General features: G+C 44.4%; 1 protein-coding gene across 2 annotated transcripts in view; it reads right to left on the bottom strand.

Moving 5' to 3' along the window:
- Nucleotides 1-3035: 3035 nt before the first annotated feature.
- The window catches only part of PDSS2 (decaprenyl diphosphate synthase subunit 2), a 310743-nt gene continuing 294611 nt past the window's right edge, over nucleotides 3036-19167 (bottom strand). For both annotated transcript variants that reach the window (XM_034962650.3, XM_003824334.6), the window contains one exon: nucleotides 3036-5259. In XM_034962650.3, coding sequence (XP_034818541.1) covers nucleotides 5101-5259 — 159 coding nt within the window. In that variant the 3' untranslated portion in view covers nucleotides 3036-5100. The remainder of the gene's footprint in view (nucleotides 5260-19167) is intronic.

Genomic DNA, 19167 nt, shown 5'->3' on the forward strand with positions numbered 1-19167 from the left:
GGCGTGAGCCACCGCGCCCGGCTATTCTTTTTTTTTTTTTTTTTTTTTGAGAGGAGTCTCGCTCTTTAGCCCAGGCTGGAGTGCAGTGGTGCGATCTCTGCTCACTGCAACCTCTGCCTCCTGGGTTCCAGCGAGTCTCCTTCCTCAGCCTCCCGAGTAGCCTGCCGCGCCACTCTGCCTGGATAATTTTTTAAATTTTTAGTAGAGACCGGGTTTCACCATATTGGCCAGGCTGGTCTTGATCTCCTGACCTCGTGATCCACCTGCCTCGGCCTCCCAAAGTGCTGGGATTACAGGTGTGAGCCACCGCGCCCGGCCTGATATTGTTCTTATGTCAGAGAACAATTTTTCTTAGTTGGAGAATTTAAAAGAAGGGGACTTAGTGGGCCAGGAAACTGCTTTGTCAAACTGTTTCTGGGGAGACAGAATTGAAATGTTTAGAAAAGTATGGCTCTAGGGGTGGGAATAAAAAAGAGTAGTCAGAGAAGAGAAGAAGACTCTGAACTGGCCGGGCACGTTGGCTCACGCCTGTAATGCCAGCACTTTGGGAGGCCGAGGCAGGCAGATCGCCTGAGGTCAGGAGTTTGAGACCAGCCTGGCCAACGTGGTGAACCCCATCTCTACTAAAAATGCAAAAGTTAGCTGGGCGTGGTGGCAGGTGCCTGTAATCCCAGCTACTTGGGAGGCAGAGGTAGGAGAATTGCTTGAACCCAGGAAACGGAGCTTGCAGTAAGCTGAGATTGTGCCACTGCACTCCAGCCCGGGCGACAGAGCAAGACTCCATCTCAAAAGGGAAAAAAAAGAAGACTCTGAACTGAGGTGGTCACGGGCACCCAGGGGCAGGCTGCAACATGAAATGCTACAGCAAGTTCAGGGCAGAGTGCAGGGCCACTGCTAGAGCTGCTCACAAATTCCAGTGAAGACACCAGCAGTGAATTTTTTTTTTTGTTTTTTTGAGATGGAGTTTTGTCCTTGTTGCCTAGGCTATAGTGCAATGGCCTGATCTCGGCTTACTGCAACCTCTGCCTCCCAGGTTCCAGCCATTCTCCTGCCTCAGCCTCCCAAGTAGCTGGGATTACAGGTATGAGCCACCATGCCTGGCTAATTTTGTATTTTTAGTAGAGATGAGGTTTCACCATGTTGGTCAGGTTGGTCTCGAACTCCTGACCTCAGGTGATCCGCCTGCCTCAGTTTCCCAAAGTGCTGGGATTACAGGCGTGAGCCACCATGCCCGGCAGCTGTGAACTTTTAAGAATCCATCTCAGTAGAGCAGTGCAGCAAGAGGCCTGATGCATTTGTTCAGCAAGTATTCTTTGAGTACGTGAAGTGTGGTGCTGATCTAGATAATGGGGACCTGCTAGTGAATGGCCGATTGTAGGAGGTAAGGAGTTAGTAGACTGTAAGAAGGTTTGCTGGTAAAGCTGGGGGAAAAAACGGAGGTGGAAGGATAAACAGGGGGAAGTAAGAAGTTTTATTTTAGGTACAAGGAGAACTGAACACATTCACAGCCAGCAGAAGAGACACTGAAGATTCAAGAATAGAGACATGAAGGAGACAGGAGGCAACAGGCTTGAAGTCTTTGAAAAAAAATGTTGTTTTTTTCTTTTTAAAAGCCAAAAAAAAGAAAGAGGCACTACTGGGAGACCCTCAGGTGGGAGGTGCGGTGGGAGGACAAGCCAGTCAATCAGAGGTCATTTTCTCTGCCAGCTTCTGCATCTGTAAATAGGGGGATAACACCTACTCCCAAGAGTGTTTGTGGGGGTTAAAACAAGTGAGTATATTTAAGGCCCCTAGCAGAGTGCCTGGGACACGGAAGCCTGCATTAATGTAGCCTTTAGTATACTTTTTTTTTTGAGATGAAGTTGCACTCCTGTTGCCCAGGCTAGAGAGCAATGGCACAATCTTGGCTCATCACAACCTCTGCCTCCCGGGTTCAAGAGATTCTCCTGCCTCAGCCTCCAGAGTAGCTGGGATTACAGGCGTGCGCCACCATGCCCAGCTAATTTTGTATTTTTAGTAGAGACGAGGTTTCTCCATGTTGTTCAGGCTGGCCTCAAACTCCCGACCTCAGGTGATGTGCCCGCCTCAGCCTCCCAAAGTGCTGGGATTACAGGCATGAGCCACCCCACCTGGCCAAGTATACTTAACAAAGAAGAAATGAACAGGGAGGAGAGTTCATGGGCCTGGATTGAGTAGTGAGTGAGGTTTGCAGGAGCCAACTGACAATTTGGGGGGTACTAGGCAGAGGAAAGCAGGACAATTGCTAATGAATGAATTCTTCCCTCTAGCAGGTAACTGGGGATGGGGAAAGCTGGAGAGGGGCCAAGGACACATTCTAGAGCCATTAATTCTACTTACTGCCTCCATTAGCCACACCCAGGCAGCAGCAGGCTGAGAGGTGTGATTGAGGAATGTTTCAGTGCCCCAAATTTCTCCTTAGAGATTGTCTGAAACTATAAGAACTTCATATGTGCTAAGAAATAAATACCCCTGAAGAAGGGGCAGGGAGAAAGGCTATTGGTCTTGTATTTTGGAGTGAACTAGCCAACTTGTTATGTTCTGTAAAAGCCTGCCATGATGCTGAGGAAGTGAGAATTCTGCTAAGTGGGGCCTGAGGAAGGAGGCCAGCCACCCCTGTGGGGGAGGCAGAGCTCTGTCACTCAGCAGGCAGCAGGGGGCTACTGCTCCCAGGGATCCAGGTTCCAGGGAGTCAGGATGGCAAGGTACAGGAGATGGGATAAAGGACACGAGAGCAGCTGGGAAGATGACAGGGAGGTAGGAAAGGTCCCAAAGAAAGCAGCAAGGCAGGTGTTGAGACAGAAAAGTCCAGGGTTACATGTCACATAGGAGAGCTGGAATCCTTTAGGTCATGCAGAGGCAGCTTGGCAGGAAGCTTGCCATTAAGCTCTCTCCATTCCTTTAGGGCCTCTCTTTGGGTTTCACCTTCCCTCCTCCCTGAACCTCACACAGCATCTTTGCTATTTAGACAGTCAAGAATAGTAAACTTTCAGAAAATAAAACAAACCTGGAAAGAATTTCATAATTATCTTGTTTAATCTCTCTCTTTTTTTTTTTTCACACTTGACTTTCAGGTCAACTTTTGAATCTCATTTTACAGATGAGAAAATTGAGGCTCAGAAGGAAGTGACTTGTGCAAGGTCATACAGCAAACCAGATGCTAACGCAGAATGAGAGGCGCCCTAGGATCCTGCCTGGTGCCCTGCAGTGCCCGACCATCTGCTTAGTAAAACCTACTGCTTGCTGAAGTTCCTGCACATCCAACCAGCACACCTAACGCAAAGTATGACTTCTTTGTGGAAGTTAATGATTAAAACCTAGTCTGATCTAAAGCATCTTATCCATGGTTACTAATTAAGCCAATTTCAGTGAGAGAAAGCATTTCAAACAGAAAAGTGTTCTCTTAAGCTAAATCTATAGGCCTCAAATTATGGTGGCATAAACTGTACAATTATGATATTTCGAGTACACTTAAAATATTTTATAATACAATACATTAACCTCTGTAGCTTTACATTTTCTCTTCATTGCATGCCACATGTTGGGCCCTGATAAAATGGTTTTATAACTTTTGGGGGAGGGCTTTAACTAAAATAACTTCATGTAGTGTTTGAGCGAACTAGGTAATAAAATCTGTTTGCTGTATTCGCTGTCTCCAGATAGGGCTGTAATTACACCACATGAGGAAGAAAGGTAGCTGAGTTTCAATCTAGATCATTTATGTAAACTCAGCCTTCTTGTCAACGGTGTTCTCAAATTGCATGAGTGCAAACCTCAAAAATCATCTCCTATGAACCACACAGAGACAGTGTCCGATTGCAGGCCTGTGAGATTGCTTATATTCTTTCTGTAATTGGATGTCTGTGGTTCAAGACCAAAATTTGACATTCTGAGGTTAAAAGAACACTCTCACCAATGAATTCCCTAGTACAAAAATTCTGTTTCTGAAACTCGTAAAAATTAAAGTATGCCTTAAACCAAAGTATTACAAATGAATACATTTCACTTGAAAAAAAGCTCCTTTTTCCTTAAAGAAAAAAAAAATTTGGTTCTTTGAAATGTGTTTGAATAAAAAAACTGATCTTCAGGAAAGAAAAACAGACTATTCCTAATATAACCAATTTAACATTTGATAACATTTTAATCTCCTACTTCAAGTATTTGGCAACTTTTCGGCAATTTCTCCAAAAAGACATTATAAAAACCACAAAGCACAAAGTATATTCATACTGCATTATAAATCCAGAGACATGAGGCCAGGTGCAGTGGCTCAAGCCTCTAATCCCAGCAGTTTGGGAGGCCGAGGTAGGCAGATCACCTGAGGTCAGGAGTTCGAGACTAGCCTGACCAACATAGTGAAACCCCATCTCTACTAAAAATACAAAATTAGCCAGGCGTGGTGGCAGGCGCCTGTAATTCCAGCTACTCGGGAGGCTGAGGCAGGAGAATCACTTGAACCCAGGAGGCGGAGGTTGCAGTGAGCCAAAACTGCACCATTGCACTCCAGCCTGGGCAACAAGAGCAAAACTACATCTAAAAAAAAAATAATAATAATAATCCAGAGACATAATTACAAGCCAACAAATGAAACATATTTTTCTCAATCCATTGAACTACTCTCCATTATGACAAATTGGTCACTAGTTTTTGATTAGACAATCCTCCCTGGTTGGTATTGAGAGCATTTCTCTTGACACCTGCAGCTTCCAACTGGCTTTGTCCTCTCTAGCAGGAAAAACCACAGGCCACCGCCCTGGCGCCATCCCTAGCTCGGTCCAATCAATAAGGACTTATTTCCTGTCCATTTGCTGAGGTCACAGGAGCGAATCTCATTAATTATTTCTGCGACTGCAGCCTCAAGTGTGCTTCTGGCGTGACAAGTGAAAACTGCTTGACCTTTTTTTCTTCTAATTTTGTTTGTAGCAGTTCCAAAAAGAAAGCAGAACTCATTTAGCAATGTGATAAAAGGAAGGAAAAATGCATATGTTTTAAAAGTCATTAACGCATCGTGAAAGCTCTCCCAATCAACCTCATTCCCTAGGATTTTCAGCTAACTAACAATAGTGTCTTTTTAATTTGATGTCATGAAAATCTGGTCACAGCAAACACAATGTTTTCTAAAGCAGATCTGGCCTCCGAGGGAGGAAAGCTCTCCAGGGCCTCCAGTGCCTTGTTTCCATGGTAACGACACAGGTCAATAGCTGAAGTCACACCTTTGCCAGCTTCGATTCTTTCTCGCAACTGTTAAGAAACAAATGCATGATAAAAGTCAGTTTTAAAGGTACACAGTAAGCACCACAACTAAATTGGGGAGGGGAGATGGAAAACAAAGAAAGGGAGAAATAGTATAGATTGAGTATTTCTGCTACGTTATTTTCTGGAAAAGAGGACATCATTTCCCAGTGATCTTGAGGCGCTCATTCCCTAAGGCTGCTTGGTGTCTGTGCTCCAGAGCAGCACAATAGGTTCCAATCAGCCTAATTACAGCTCCTCCTGACTCCCATCCCTTAATATCTTGAAATGTGCCATGCTGGGGGATGGCAGTAAGAAGGCGGAGGGCATTTACATCTCTGGCATTTTGAATTCAGCAGCCTGATATTCTTCCCTTTTTTTTTTTTTTTTTTTAAAGAGATGGAGTCTCGCTCTGTCGCCCAGGATGGAGTGCAGTGGTGCGATCTCGGCTCACTGCAACCTCCGCCTCCTGGGTTTAAGCAATTCTCCTGCCTCAGCCTCCCACGTAGCTGGGACTGCAGGCATGCGCCACCACACCCATCTAATTTTTGTATTTTTTAGTAGAGACAGCGTTTTGCCATGTTGGCCAGGCTGGTCTCGAACTCCTGACCTCAAGTGATCCGCCTGCCTAGGCTGCCCAAAGTGCTGGGATTACAGGTGTGAGCCACCGCACCTGGCCAGCAGCCTGATATTCTTATGTGAGGAAGGCTTCACTAATATCTTAGTTAATAACTTTTTTTTAACACCATATGTTGACACAATAGTCCATATGAAAATTCAAGAAAGACACATAGTATTAGATCTGAATGTTACTTTTTTTTTTTTTTTGAGACGGAGTCTCACTCTGTTGCCAGGCTGGAGTGCAGTGGCACAATCTCGGCTCACAGCAACCTTTGCCTCTCGGGTTCAAGTGATTATCCTGCCTCAGCCTCCTAAGTAGCTGGGACTACAGGTGTGCACCACCACGCCCAGGTAACTTTTGTATTTTTGGTAGAGAAGGGGTTTCACCATGTTGGCCAGGCTGGTCTGGATCTCTTGACCTCGTGATCCCCCTGCCTTAGCCTCCCAAAAAGCTGGGATTACAGGCATGAGCCACCTTGCCCGGCCTTTTTTTTTTTTTTTTTTTTTTGAGACAAAGTTTCGCTCTGTCATCCAGGCTGAAGTGCGGTGGCATGATCTTGTCTCATTGCAACCTCCGCCTCCCGGATTCAAGCAATTCTTCTGCCTCAGCCACCTGAGTAGCTGGGATTACAGGCGCCTGCCACCACACCTGGCTAATTTTGGTATTTTTGGTAGAGATGGGGTTTTGCCATGTTGGCCAGGCTGGTCTCCGTCTCCAGACCTCAGGCAATCCGCCTGCCTCAGCCTTCCAAAATGCTAGGATTACAGGCGTAAGCCACTGTGCCCGGCCTGAATGCTTTTTTTTTTTTTTTTTTCTTCTGAGATGGAGTCTCGCTCTGTCACCCAGGCTGGGATGCAGCTATCTCAGCTCACTGCAAGCTCTGCCTTCCAGGTTCACATCATTCTCCTGCCTCAGCCTCCTGAGTAGCTGGGACTACAGGTACCCACCACCATGCCCGGATAATTTTTTGTATTTTTAGTACAGACAGGGTTTCACCGTGTTAGCCAGGATGGTCTCCATCTCCTGACCTTGTGATCAGCCCACCTCGGCCTCCCAAAGTGCTGGGATTACAGGCGTGAGCCACCATGCCTGGCCATGTCCGGCTAATTCTCTAAGTCAGAAACTCAGACGTCTTCATTCCCCACATCCGGTTAGGCACAGGGGCAGTCTCAGGGTTGCGCATTCACAGCTGAACTTTCTGGCTCCCAGAGATTGGGTGTAGCCAGGTGACAAGTTCTGGTCTATGAGTTGTGAATGAGGGATGTCACTTTGTGGCTGCAGCATTTAACTGTCCTGTGAGTCCTTATAGAGCTTTCCCTCTTGCATAGCTACCAGCCCACACTGGAGATGCTCCTTGGCCTGGATCCCTGAGTGACTGTAATGAGCACCACAGTGCCTCGCCCACCTGTGGCAGCCGAGGTTGTGAAATTATCTGTAGCCATTTTGACTGATAACAATGAATCCTAGTCTTTCTATCTCTTCAGAGCTCTCAAGTTTATCCTCTACTCCTCATTCCCATTGCCACTACATTAGTTCAGGCCATCATCATCTCTCACCTCAGTTAGTTTTTGCAATCACTTCCTAAAGAGTCTTCCCACCACCAGGTCTGCACCCCTGGACTCCATCTACTATGCTGCCAAGGAGATCTTAATAAAATGCAAAGACAATCTTGCTTAAACCCTTCCAATAGCCTTAAGAGAAAAGTCTAAGCTCTTTCATGAGGCATTTAAGTCCCTTGCCAAGCTAGCTCTTGCTTGGCCTCACTTTCCCCCTCTTTTCCTCCTTTATTTATTTATGTATTTTTTGAGACAGAGTCTTGCTCTGTCACCCAGGCTGGAGCGCAGTGGTGTGATCTTGGCTCACTGCAACTTCCAGTTCCCCGGCTCAAGTGATCTTTCCACCTCAGCCACCCGGGTAGCTGGGAAGACAGGCATGCACCACTATGCTTGTTTAATTTTAAAAACTTTTTGTAGAGATGAAGTCTCACTATATTGCCCAAGCTAATCTCAAACTCCTGGGCTCAAGAGATCCTCCTGCCTCAGCCTCCCAAACCTTCTCCCCTTTAATTATAGGGGAACCAACTGCAGTTCTCAGAGGTAACCTGATCTACCATCTCCCCCTGGGGCTGTCTCCCCCACCCCAACAAGCTCCCCAAATTCCATCTGGGTGGAATGCACTGAGCTAGGAAGATGGCCCTAAGGAGCTAGTTGCCCCTCTTCCTCTGGGTACCTGGAGTACTCCCTGTGCACATCTGGAGTAGTGTATTGTTTTAGCGGTTTTGTTTTTTTTTTTAGACAGAGTCTCCCTCTATCACCCAGGCTGGAGTGCAATGGCGCGATCTTGGCTCAATGCAACCTCTGCCTCCCAGGTTCAGGCGATTTTCCTGCCTCAGCCTCCCAAGTAGCTGGGATTACAGGCACCCGCCACCACGCCCGGCTAATTTTTTTGTATTTTTAGTAGAGACGGGGTTTCACCATGTTGTTCAGGCTGGTCTCGAACTCCTGACCTCGTGATCTGCCTGCCTCGGCCTCCCAAAGTGCTGGGATTACAGGCATGAGCCACTGCGCCCGACTTAGTGTTGTATTTTAATTCTCCATTCACTTATCTATGACTTCATGAGACTTCAAGGTCCTTACTGTATAATGCATGAAACATGAATGAATAAAATAAATAAGCTGATTTATTCCTCTAATTATACAGTCAAGAGAACAGAGGTCCAGAGAAACTCAGTGACTCAAGATCACAGATGGAGGCAGGCAGAGTAGAGATCAGAAGCCAGGTTTTCTTTCTTTTTTTTTTTTTTCGAGACAGAGTCTTACTCTGTTGCCCAGGCTGGAGTGCAGTGGCGCGATTGTGGCTCACTGCAACCTCCACCTCTCGGCTTCAAGCATTTCTCTGCGTCAGCCTCCCGAGTAGCTGGGATTACAGGCGCCTACCACTACACCTGGCTAATTTTTTTATTTTTAGTGGAGACGGGGTTTCTCCATCTTGGCCAGGCTGGTCTCGAACTCCTGACCTCAGGTGATCTGCCCACCTCAGCCTCCCAAAGTGCTGGGGTTACAGGCGTGAGCCACTGTGCTCGGCCAGAGGCCAGGTTTTCTAATGCCTTGTCCAGTGGCACTTAATACTAAACTCCATCAGATTCTCAGCACTTCACAGATATTTCCACACTGCATATAGCCTTTGGGAACTGTTCTAGCCTAGGTTTCCTTGGTCTCTTGCCAATCATTGAATGCACAAAGGCACTAAAATGGTGCTGGGTATCAGAGACAGCCAGATTCAAACTCCTATCCTAGCTTTATAATCTTATGGAAACCATTTAACTGTTTTCTTTTTTTTTTCCTTTGAGATGGAGATTCACTCTTGTCGCCTAGATTGGAGTGCAATGGTGCAACCTCGACTCACTGAAACCTCCACCTCCCAGGTTCAAGCAATTCTCCTGTCTCAGCCTCCCAAGTAGCTGGGATTACAGGTGCCCACCGCCACACCCAGTCAATTTTTATATTTTTAGTAGAGACAGGGTTTCACCACATTGGTCAGGCTGGTCTCGAACTCCTGACCTCAGGTGATCTGCCCACCTTAGCCTCCCAAAGTGCTGAGATTACAGGCGTGAGCCACTGCGCCCGACCTTAACTGTTCTCAGTTCTAAGTGGGGATAATATAAGTCCCTTGTCGGACTGCTGGGGGGACTACATAACACTGCACAGAGTGCCTGATAGTGCCTAAATCACAATAGATGCTCGGATGACTTAGTTTCCCTTCATTAAGCCCATAGCCATTACCAAGAAAGCCATCCCACCCACCAAGATCAAGTCTATTTTGACGTGATATACAATAACCTCAAAGCTAACTGGACTTGGATCAGAGCAGTCTTAAGGGAAGGAAGGAAGGAAGGAAGGAGGGAGGGAGGGAGGCGGAAGGGAGGGAGGGAAGGAGGAAGGAAGGAAGAAGGGAAAGAAGGGAGGGAGGGAGGGAGGAAGGGAGAGAAAGCAAGCAAGCTACCCTATTTTCTTTCTTTTCTTTTTTTTTTTTTTGAGATGGAGTCTTGCTCTGTTGCCCAGGCTGGAGTGCAGCGGCGCAATCTTGTCTCACTGCTACCTCTGCCTCCCGGGTTCAAGCGATTCTCCTGCCTCAGCCTCCCGAGTAGCTGGGACTACAGGCACGTGCCACCATGCCCGGCTAATTTTTTGTATTTTTTTAGTAGAGGTGGGGTTTCACCGTGTTAGCCAGGATGGTCTTGATCTCCTGACCTTGCGATCCACCCACCTCGGCCTCCCAAAGTGCTGGGATTACAGGCGTGAGCCACTGCGCTGGGCCAAGCTCCCCTATTTTCATTATCTCTTCTCCAAATCGATATTAGGCAGACCAACATTCTCCTCCTATTCTAGACTTCTAGGTTAGCACCTTTAGGTATGTAAATGTCTGCATGACTAGATAAGATGTTTAATTTATGAGTATTAATTGAGTATTTACTATATGTAAAGAGTAGAATAAGCCTTCTTTGCTTTGTGGATCAAGAGTTAATTAAGGGATGGCTGGGTGCGGTGGCTCACTCCTGTAATTCCAGCACTTTGGGAGGCCTTGGAGGGCGGATCACTTGAGGTCAGGAGTTCGAGATCAGACTGGCCAATATGGTAAAACTCCATCTCTACTAAAAATACAAAAATTAGCTGGGCATGGTGCCGTGCACCTGTAGTCCCAGCTACTTGGGAGGCTGAGGCAGGAGAATTGCTTGAATTCAGGAAGCGGAGGTTACAGTGGGCCAAAGTCGCGCCATTGCAATCCAGCCTGGGGGCTGCAGTGCGACTCTGTCTCAAAAAACAAACAAAACAAAAACAAAAACAAAAAAACACAAAAAACAAGAGTTAATTAAGGGTAAACTGTGAAAAGCAGCAAAACCAGGGCACAAATGTAGGACTACAGCTATTGAGAGAAATGAGAGATCAACTTTAACTGAAAGAGATTCTAAAAGGCCTTCCTCTGTCACCCAGACTGGAGTGCAGTGGTGGATCATGATGGTTCACTGTAGCCTCTACCTCCTGTGCACAAGCAATCCTCCCATCTCAGCCCCCAAGTACCTGGGACTACAGGGACCTGCCACCACACCCAGCTAATTTAAATTTTTTTTTTGTAGAGACACATTCTCACTATATTGCTCAGGATGGTTTTAAACTCCTGGCCTCAAATGATCCTCCTGCCTCCCAAAGTGCTGGGATTACAGGCGTGTGTCACCTCGGCCAGTTGATGTCTTGTAAATGCTGATAAATAGATATGGGCTTGGGAGTAGCAAGGAAATTGTAGGGAAAGAAAACTGTTTGAGCAAAGGCACAAAGGGGGCCAAAGTGTGCAGAGTGTCCAGGGAATGAAAACAGATCAATATGAAACAGCTTGCTGTTTCTTGGCTCACTGCAACCTGTGCCTCCTGGGTTCAAGAGATTCTCCTGCCTCAGCCTCCTGAGTGGTTGGGATTACAGGCGTGCCACCATGCCCAGCTAATTTTGTATTTTTAGTATAGATGGGGTTTCTCCATGTTGGTCAGGCTGGTCTCGAACTCCTGACCTCAGGTGATCTGCCCACCTCGGCCTCCAAAAGTGCTGGGATTACAGGTGTGAGCCACTGCGCATGGCCAATTTTTGTATTTTTTTAATAGAGATGTGTTTTCACAATTTTTGTTAGGTTGATATCAAACTCCCGAGCTCAAGTGATCCACCCACCTCGGCCTCCCAAAGTGCTGGGATTACAGGCGTGAGCCACCACTCCCAGCCTAGGCTAAGAAATTTGTACTTTTTGCCCGGGCGCGGTGGCTTATGCCTGTAATCCCAGCACTTTGGGAAGCTGAGGCGGGCGGATCACGAGGTCAGGAGATCGAGACCATCCTGGATAACACAGAGAAACCCTGTCTCTACTAAAAATACAAAAAATTAGCCGGGCGTGGTGGCGGGTGCCTGTAGTCCCAGCTACTGTGGAGGCTGAGGCAGGAGAATGGCGTGACCCTGGGAGGTGGAGCTTGCAGTGAGCCGAGATTGTGCCACTGCACTCCAACCTGGGTGACAGAGCGAGACTCCGTCTCAAGAAAAAAAAAACAAAAAAGAAATTTGTACTTTTAAAAAGTGTTCAATTTTTATTATAAATTATTTTCAAAGTACAGAAAACTTGAACCATGGCCCTAGGCTAAATTTGACCCTGTGTTCTCATAAATAAAGTTTTATTGGGGAATAACCACATCCATTCATATGAGCATTATCCATGACTCCTTTTGTGCTATAAAGGCAGAGTTGCAGAGTTGCACAGTTGCAGAGTTGCCTGAGAGGCTGTATGGCCACAAAGTGTTAAATATTCACAGTTTGGCCTTTACAGAAAAAGTTTGCTGACTCAAGTACTAGTGCTATGAATGACCATAGATTCTCTACCTAGATTCAACAATCACAACAATTGTTAGTATTTTGCCATTTTTGTTCTATCTATATGTGTGTCTGTGTGTGTGTTTTCTGATCCATTTGAAAGTAAACCGCCGGTAGTGATATGCTAGTAAATTAGTTCTCTTGGGGGACAAAAGCCTGCATTTGCAGATTTTTGTGGTATAAATACTCCCATTATGGCTGATTTCAAACTGCCAAGGGTGGTGGGGTCACACAATTCTTGAAGATTTAATAATAGCCTGTGAGTCGTTAGGACTTGGTTTGGGCACATCATTGGCTGCAGGATGCTTCACCCTTGTTTTGACATGCATCTCTTAAGAACATTGTCCTACATAATCACAATACTATTGTCACAGCTAGGAAAGCTAACTAGAAAAACTAATTAGAGAATTCCCGGCCGGGCGCAGTGGCTCATGCCTGTAATCCCAGCACTTGGGAGGCCATGGGGGATGGATCACTTGAGGCCAGGAGTGAGACCAGCCTGGCCAACATGGTGTAACCCCATCTCTACTAAAAACAAAAATTAGCCCGGTATGGTTGCGTGCACCTGTAATCCCAGCTACTTGGGAGACTGAGGCAGGAGAATTGCTTGAACATGAGAGGTGGAGGTTGCAGTAAGCCAAGATCATGCCACTGCACTTCAGCCTGGGTGACAGAGTGAGTGAGACCATCTCAAAAAAAAAAAAAAAAAAAAAAAGGAGAGAGCATTCCCTATTTATTTTTTGTTTGTTCAAGTTTCCAATTTTTAAAAATTTACACTTTTTCTTTTTATTTTGTCAAGAATTCCCTAATTTTTTTTTTTTTTTTTGAGATGGAGTCTCACTCTGCCACCCAGGCTAGAGTGCAGTGGCGCAATCTCAGCTCTGCACCTCTGCCTCCTGGGTTCAAGCAATTCTCCTGCCTCAGCCTCCCGAGTAGCTGGGATTACAGGCATGTGCCACCACATCCGACTAATTTATGTATTTTTAGTAGAGTTGGGGTTTCACCAGATTGGCCAGGATGGTCTCGAACTCTTGACCTCAACAGATCCATCTGCCTTGGCCTCCCAAAGTGCTGGGATTACAGGCATGAGCCACTGTGCCCAGCCCTGATAATTCTGGCACAGGGCTGAATTATCTCATATTTAGTCCAGGTGTAAATTTCTCCAATTGGTTCCAGAATGGCTTTTATTTAACCATATTTTTAAACTATGATAAATCCCAGTTCATAAATCACATTTGTTTGTTATGACACTTTAATCTTTTTTCTGCTATGACATTGTCATTTTGAAAGACCAGCCTGCACTCCAGAATGTTTTACATTCTACATTCCCCTGACTGTTTCATTTAGTTTGTTCCTCTATGAGCTTTATTCAGCCAGGCTAAACTAAATATCTGATGATAGCTAACAGGGTATTTAATACTATGATAAAAGGGTAATTCAGATTAGGGCAAAAGAGCAACCAGGAGGACATCACAGTCCTAGAGGATTTAATTTCTCATACCTGATGACTATTTTACTTTAGTCAATACTCAGCTCCAGACTTGGGCTCACAGGGCTTTGCATACCAAGGAGGAACCTGATAGCTTTCATGTGTAAAATGCCCACCAGTAATGACTTATCAGTAATATAATCCTTCATGAAAGGTATTATTCCTCACTGACATCTGTAAACACTCCTGCTAGCTAAACATAAACTACTGACTCCAAGGAAATCCTTTAGTTATGATAAACCATAAATGAAACTCATTTTTACTGCAAACTAGAATGGGCAATAGGTCTATCTTGAAAAGAATGATCTTGTTCTTTTTTTTTTTTTTTCTTTTTTGAGACGGAGTCTTGCTCTGTCACCCAGGCTGGAGTGCAGTGGCATGGTTTCGGCTCACTGAAGCCTCTGTCTCCCGGGTTCCAGCGATTCTCCTGCCTCAGCCTCCTGAGTAGGTGGGATTACAGGTGCATGCCACCACACGCAGCTAAGTTTTGTATTTTTAGTAGAGACAGGGTTTCACCACGTTGGCCAGGCTGGTCTTGAACTCCTGACCTCAGGTGATCCATCCACCTCGGCCTCCCAAAGTGCTGGGATCACAGGTGTGAGCCATCACGCCCGGCTGATCTTGTTCTTTTTTAAATAAACGTGACAACAGATACATTAAGCTGGGGTTCCTAAACTTGCCTGGCCGTAAGACTCATGTGGGGAACTTTAAAATGCAGATGCCTAGGCCTCTAGCCCTGGAGATAGAGTCTATCAGGACTGAAAAAAAGGGTTCTTAGGTCATTCCAGTGATTAGCCAGATTTGGGAGTACCTACTCATTGGGGCATGTATTTTGAGTCATTGTATTTTAAGACAGTTGTTTTGGGTTTATACTTAAAAAAAATTTTTTTTTTATTATACTTTAAGTTCTAGGGTACATGTGCACAACGTGCAGGTTTGTTACATATGTATACATGTGCCATGTTGGTGTGCTGCATCCATTAACTCGTCATTTACATTAGGTATAATTCCTAATGCTATCCCTCCCCACTTCCCCCACCCCACGACAGGCCCTGGTGTGTGATGGTCCCCTTCCTGTGTCCAGGTGTTCTCATTGTTCAATTACCACCTACCAGTGAGAACATGCAGTGTTTGGTTTTTCATCCTTGTGACAGTTTGCTGAGAATGACGGTTTCCGATTTCATCCATGTCCCTACAAAGGACATGAACTCATCATTTTTTATGGCTGCATAGTATTCCATGGTGTATAGGTGCCACATTTTATTAATCCAGTCTATCATTGATGGACATTTGGGTTGGTTCCAAGTCTTTGCTATTGGGAATAGTGCCGCAATAAACATACGTGTGCATGTGTCTTTATAGCAGCATGATTTATAATCCTTTGGGTATATACCCAGTAATGGGATGGCTGGGTCAAATGGTATTTCTAGTTCTAGATCCCTGAGGAATCGCCACGCTGTCTTCCACAATGGTTGAACTAGTTTACAGTTCCATCAACAGTGTCAAAGCATTCCTATTTCTCCACATCCTCTCCAGCACCTGTTGTTTCCTGACTTTTTAATGATCGCCATTCTAACTGGTGTGAGATGGTATCTCATTGTGGTTTTGATTTGCATTTCTCTGATGGCCAGTGATGATGAGCATTTTTTCATGTGTCTGTTGGCTGCATAAATGTCTTCTTTTGAGTTTCCGTCTGTTCATATCCTTTGCCCACTTTTTGATGGGGTTGTTTTTTTCTTGTAAATTTGTTTGAGTTCTTTGTAGATTCTGGATATTAGCCCTTTGTCAGATGAGTAGATTGGAAAAATTTTCTCCCATTCTGTCGGTTGTCTGTTCACTCTGATGGTAGTTTCTTTTGCTGTGCAGAAGCTCTTTAGTTTAATTAGATCCCATTTGTCAATTTTGTCTTTTGTTGCCATTGCTTTTGGTGTTTTAGACATGAAGTCCTTGCCCATGCCTATGTCCTGAATGGCATTGCCTAGGTTTTCTTCTAGGGTTTTTATGGTTTTAGGTCTAACATTTAAGTCTTTAATCCATCTTGAATTAATTTTTGTATAAAGTGTGAGGAAGGGATCCAGTTTCAGCTTTCTACATATGGCTAGCCAGTTTTCCCAGCACCATTTATTAAATAGGGAATCCTTTACCCATTTCTTGGTTTTGTCAGGTTTGTCAAAGATCAGATGGTTGTAGATGTGTGGTATTATTTCTGAGGGCTCTGTTCTGTTCCATTGGTCTGTATCTCTGTTTTGGTACCACTACCATGCTGTTTTTGTTACTTTAGCCTTGTAGTATAGTTTGAAATCAGGTAGCATGATGCCTCCAGCTTTGTTCTTTTGGTTTAGGATTGTCTTGGCAATGCGGGCTCTTTTTTGGTTCCATATGAACTTTAAAGTAGTTTTTTCCAATTCTGTGAAGAAAGTCATTGGTAGCTTGATGGGGATGGCATTGAATCTATAAATTACCTTGGGCAGTATGGCCATTTTCACGATATTGATTCTTCCTATCCATGAGCATGGAATGTTCTTCCATTTGTTTGTGTCTTCTTTTATTTCGTTGAGCAGTGGTTTGTAGTTTTCCTTGAAGAGGTCCTTCACATCCCTTTAAGTTGGATTCCTAGGTATTTTATTCCCTTTGAAGCAATTGTGAATTGGAGTTCACTCATGATTTGGCTCTCTGTTTGTCTGTTATTGGTGTATAAGAATGCTTGTGATTTTTGCACTTTGATTTTGTATCCTGAGACTTTGCTGAAGTTGCTTATCAGCTTAAGGAGATTTTGGGCTGAGACGATGGGGTTTTCTAAATATACAATCATGTCATCTGCAAACAGGGACAATTTGACTTCCTCTTTTACTAATTGAATACCCTTTATTTCTTTCTCCTGCCTGATTGCCCTGGCCAGAACTTCCAACACTATGTTGAATAGGAGTGGTGAGAGAGGGCATCCCTGTCTTGTGCCAGTTTCCAAAGGGAATGCTTCCAGTTTTGCCCATTCAGTATGATATTGGCTGTGGGTTTGTCATAAATAGCTCTTATTATTTTGAGATACGTCCCATCAATACCTAATTTATTGAGAGTTTTTTTTTTTTTTTTTTTTTTTGAGATGGAGTCTCACTCTGTCGCCCAGGCTGAAGTGCAGTGGCGTGATCTCGGCTCACTACAAACTCCGCCTCCTGGGTTCACGCCATTCTCCTGCCTCAGCCTCCTGAGTAGCTGGGACTACAGGCGCCTGCCACCACGCCTGGCTATTTTTTTGTATTTTTAGTAGAGACGGGGTTTCACCGTGTTATCCAGGATGGTCTCGATCTCCTGACCTCGTGATCTGCCCGCCTCGGCCTCCCAAAGTGCTGGGATTATAGGCGTGAGCCACCATGCCCGGCCTTTATTGAGAGTTTTTAGCATGAAGGCTGTTGAATTTTCTCAAAGGCCTTTTCTGCATCTATTGAGATAATCATGTGGTTTTTGTCTTTGGTTCTGTTTATATGCTGGATTATGTTTATTGATTTGCATATGTTGAACCAGCCTTGCATCCCAGGGAAGAAGCCCACTTGATCATGGTGGATAAGCTTTTTGATGTGCTGCTGGATTCGGTTTGCCAGTATTTTATTGAGGATTTTTGCATCAATGTTCATCAGGGATATTGGTCTAAAATTCTCTTTTTTTGTTGTCTCTCTACCAGGCTTTGGTATCAGGATAATGCTGGCCTCATAAAATGAGTTAGGGAGGATTCCCTCTTTTTCTATTCATTGGAATATTTTCAGAAGGAATGGTATCAACTCCTCCTTGTACCTCTGGTAGAATTTGGCTGTGAATCCATCTGGTCCTGGACTTTTTTTTGGTTGGTAGGCTATTAATTATCACCTCAATTTCAGAGTCTGTTATTGGTTTATTCAGTGATTCAACTTCTTCCTGGTTTAGTCTTGGGAGGATGTATGTGTCCAGGAATTTATCCATTTCTTCTAGATTTTCTAGTTTATTTGCATAGAGGTGTTTATAGTATTCTCTGATGGTAGTTTGTATTTCTGTGGGATCAGTGGTGATATTCCCTTTATCATTTTTTATTGCGTCTATTTGATTCTTCTCTCTTTTCTTCTTTATTAGTCTTGCTAGTGGTCTATCAATTTTGTTGATCTTTTCAAAAAACTAGCTCCCGGATTCATTGATTTTTTGAAGGGTTTTTGTGTCTCTGTCTCCTTCAGTTCTGCTCTGATCTTAGTTATTTATTGCCTTCTGCTAGCTTTTGAATGTGTTTGCTCTTGCTTCTCTAGTTCTTTTAATTGTGATGTTAGGATGTCAATTTGAGATCTTTTCTGCTTTCTCTTGTGGGCATTTAGTGCTATAAATTTCCTTCTACACATTGCTTTAAATGTGTCCCAGATATTCTGGTATGTTGTGTCTTTGTTCTCATTGGTTTCAAAGAACATATTTATTTCTTTCTTCATTTTGTTATGTACCCAGTAGTCATTCAGGAGCAGGTTGTTCAGCTTCCATGTAGTTGAGCAGTTTTGGGTGAGTTTCTTAATCCTGAGCTCTAGTTTGATTGCACTGTGGTCTGAGAGACAGTTTGTTATAATTTCTGTTCTTTTATATTTGCTGAGGAGTGCTTTACTTCCAACTATGTGGTCAATTTTGGAATAGGTGTGGTGTGGTGCTGAAAAGAATGTATATTTTGTTGATCTGGGGTGGAGAGTTCTGTAGATGTCTATTAGGTCCGCTTGGTGCAGAGCTGAGTTCAATTCCTGGATATCCTTATTGACTTTGTGTCTTGTTGATCTGTCTAATGTTAACAGTGGGGTGTTAGAGTCTCCCATTATTATTGTGTGGGAGTCTAAGTCTCTTCGTAGGTCTCTAAGGACTTGCTTTATGAATCTGGGTGCTCCTGTATTGGGTGCATATATATATAGGACAGTTAGCTCTTCTTGTTGAAATGATCCCTTTACCATTATGTAATGGCCTTCTTTGTCTCTTTTGATCTTTGTTGGTTTAAAGTCTGTTTTATCAGAGACTAGGATTGCAACCCCTGCCTTTTTTTGTTTTCCATTTGCTTGGTAGATCTTCCTCCATCCCTTTATTTTGAGTCCATGTGTGTCTCTGCATGTGAGATGGGTTTCCTGAATACAGCACACTGATGGGTCTTGACTCTTTATCCAATTTGCCAGTCTGTGTCTTTTAATTGGAGCATTTAGCCCATTTACATTTAAGGTTAATATTGTTATGTGTGAATTTGATCCTGTCATTATGATGTTAGCCGGTTATTTTGCTCATTAGTGGATGCAGTTTCTTCCTAGCCTCGATGGTCTTTACAATTTGACATGTTTTTGCAGTGGCTGGTACCGGTTGTTCCTTTCCATGTTTAGTGCTTCCTTCAGGAGCTGTTGTAGGGCAGGCCTGGTGGTGACAAAATCTCT

Source organism: Pan paniscus, chromosome 5 (genome assembly GCF_029289425.2).
Source record: "Pan paniscus chromosome 5, NHGRI_mPanPan1-v2.0_pri, whole genome shotgun sequence".
NCBI classification, from domain to species: domain Eukaryota; kingdom Metazoa; phylum Chordata; class Mammalia; order Primates; family Hominidae; genus Pan; species Pan paniscus.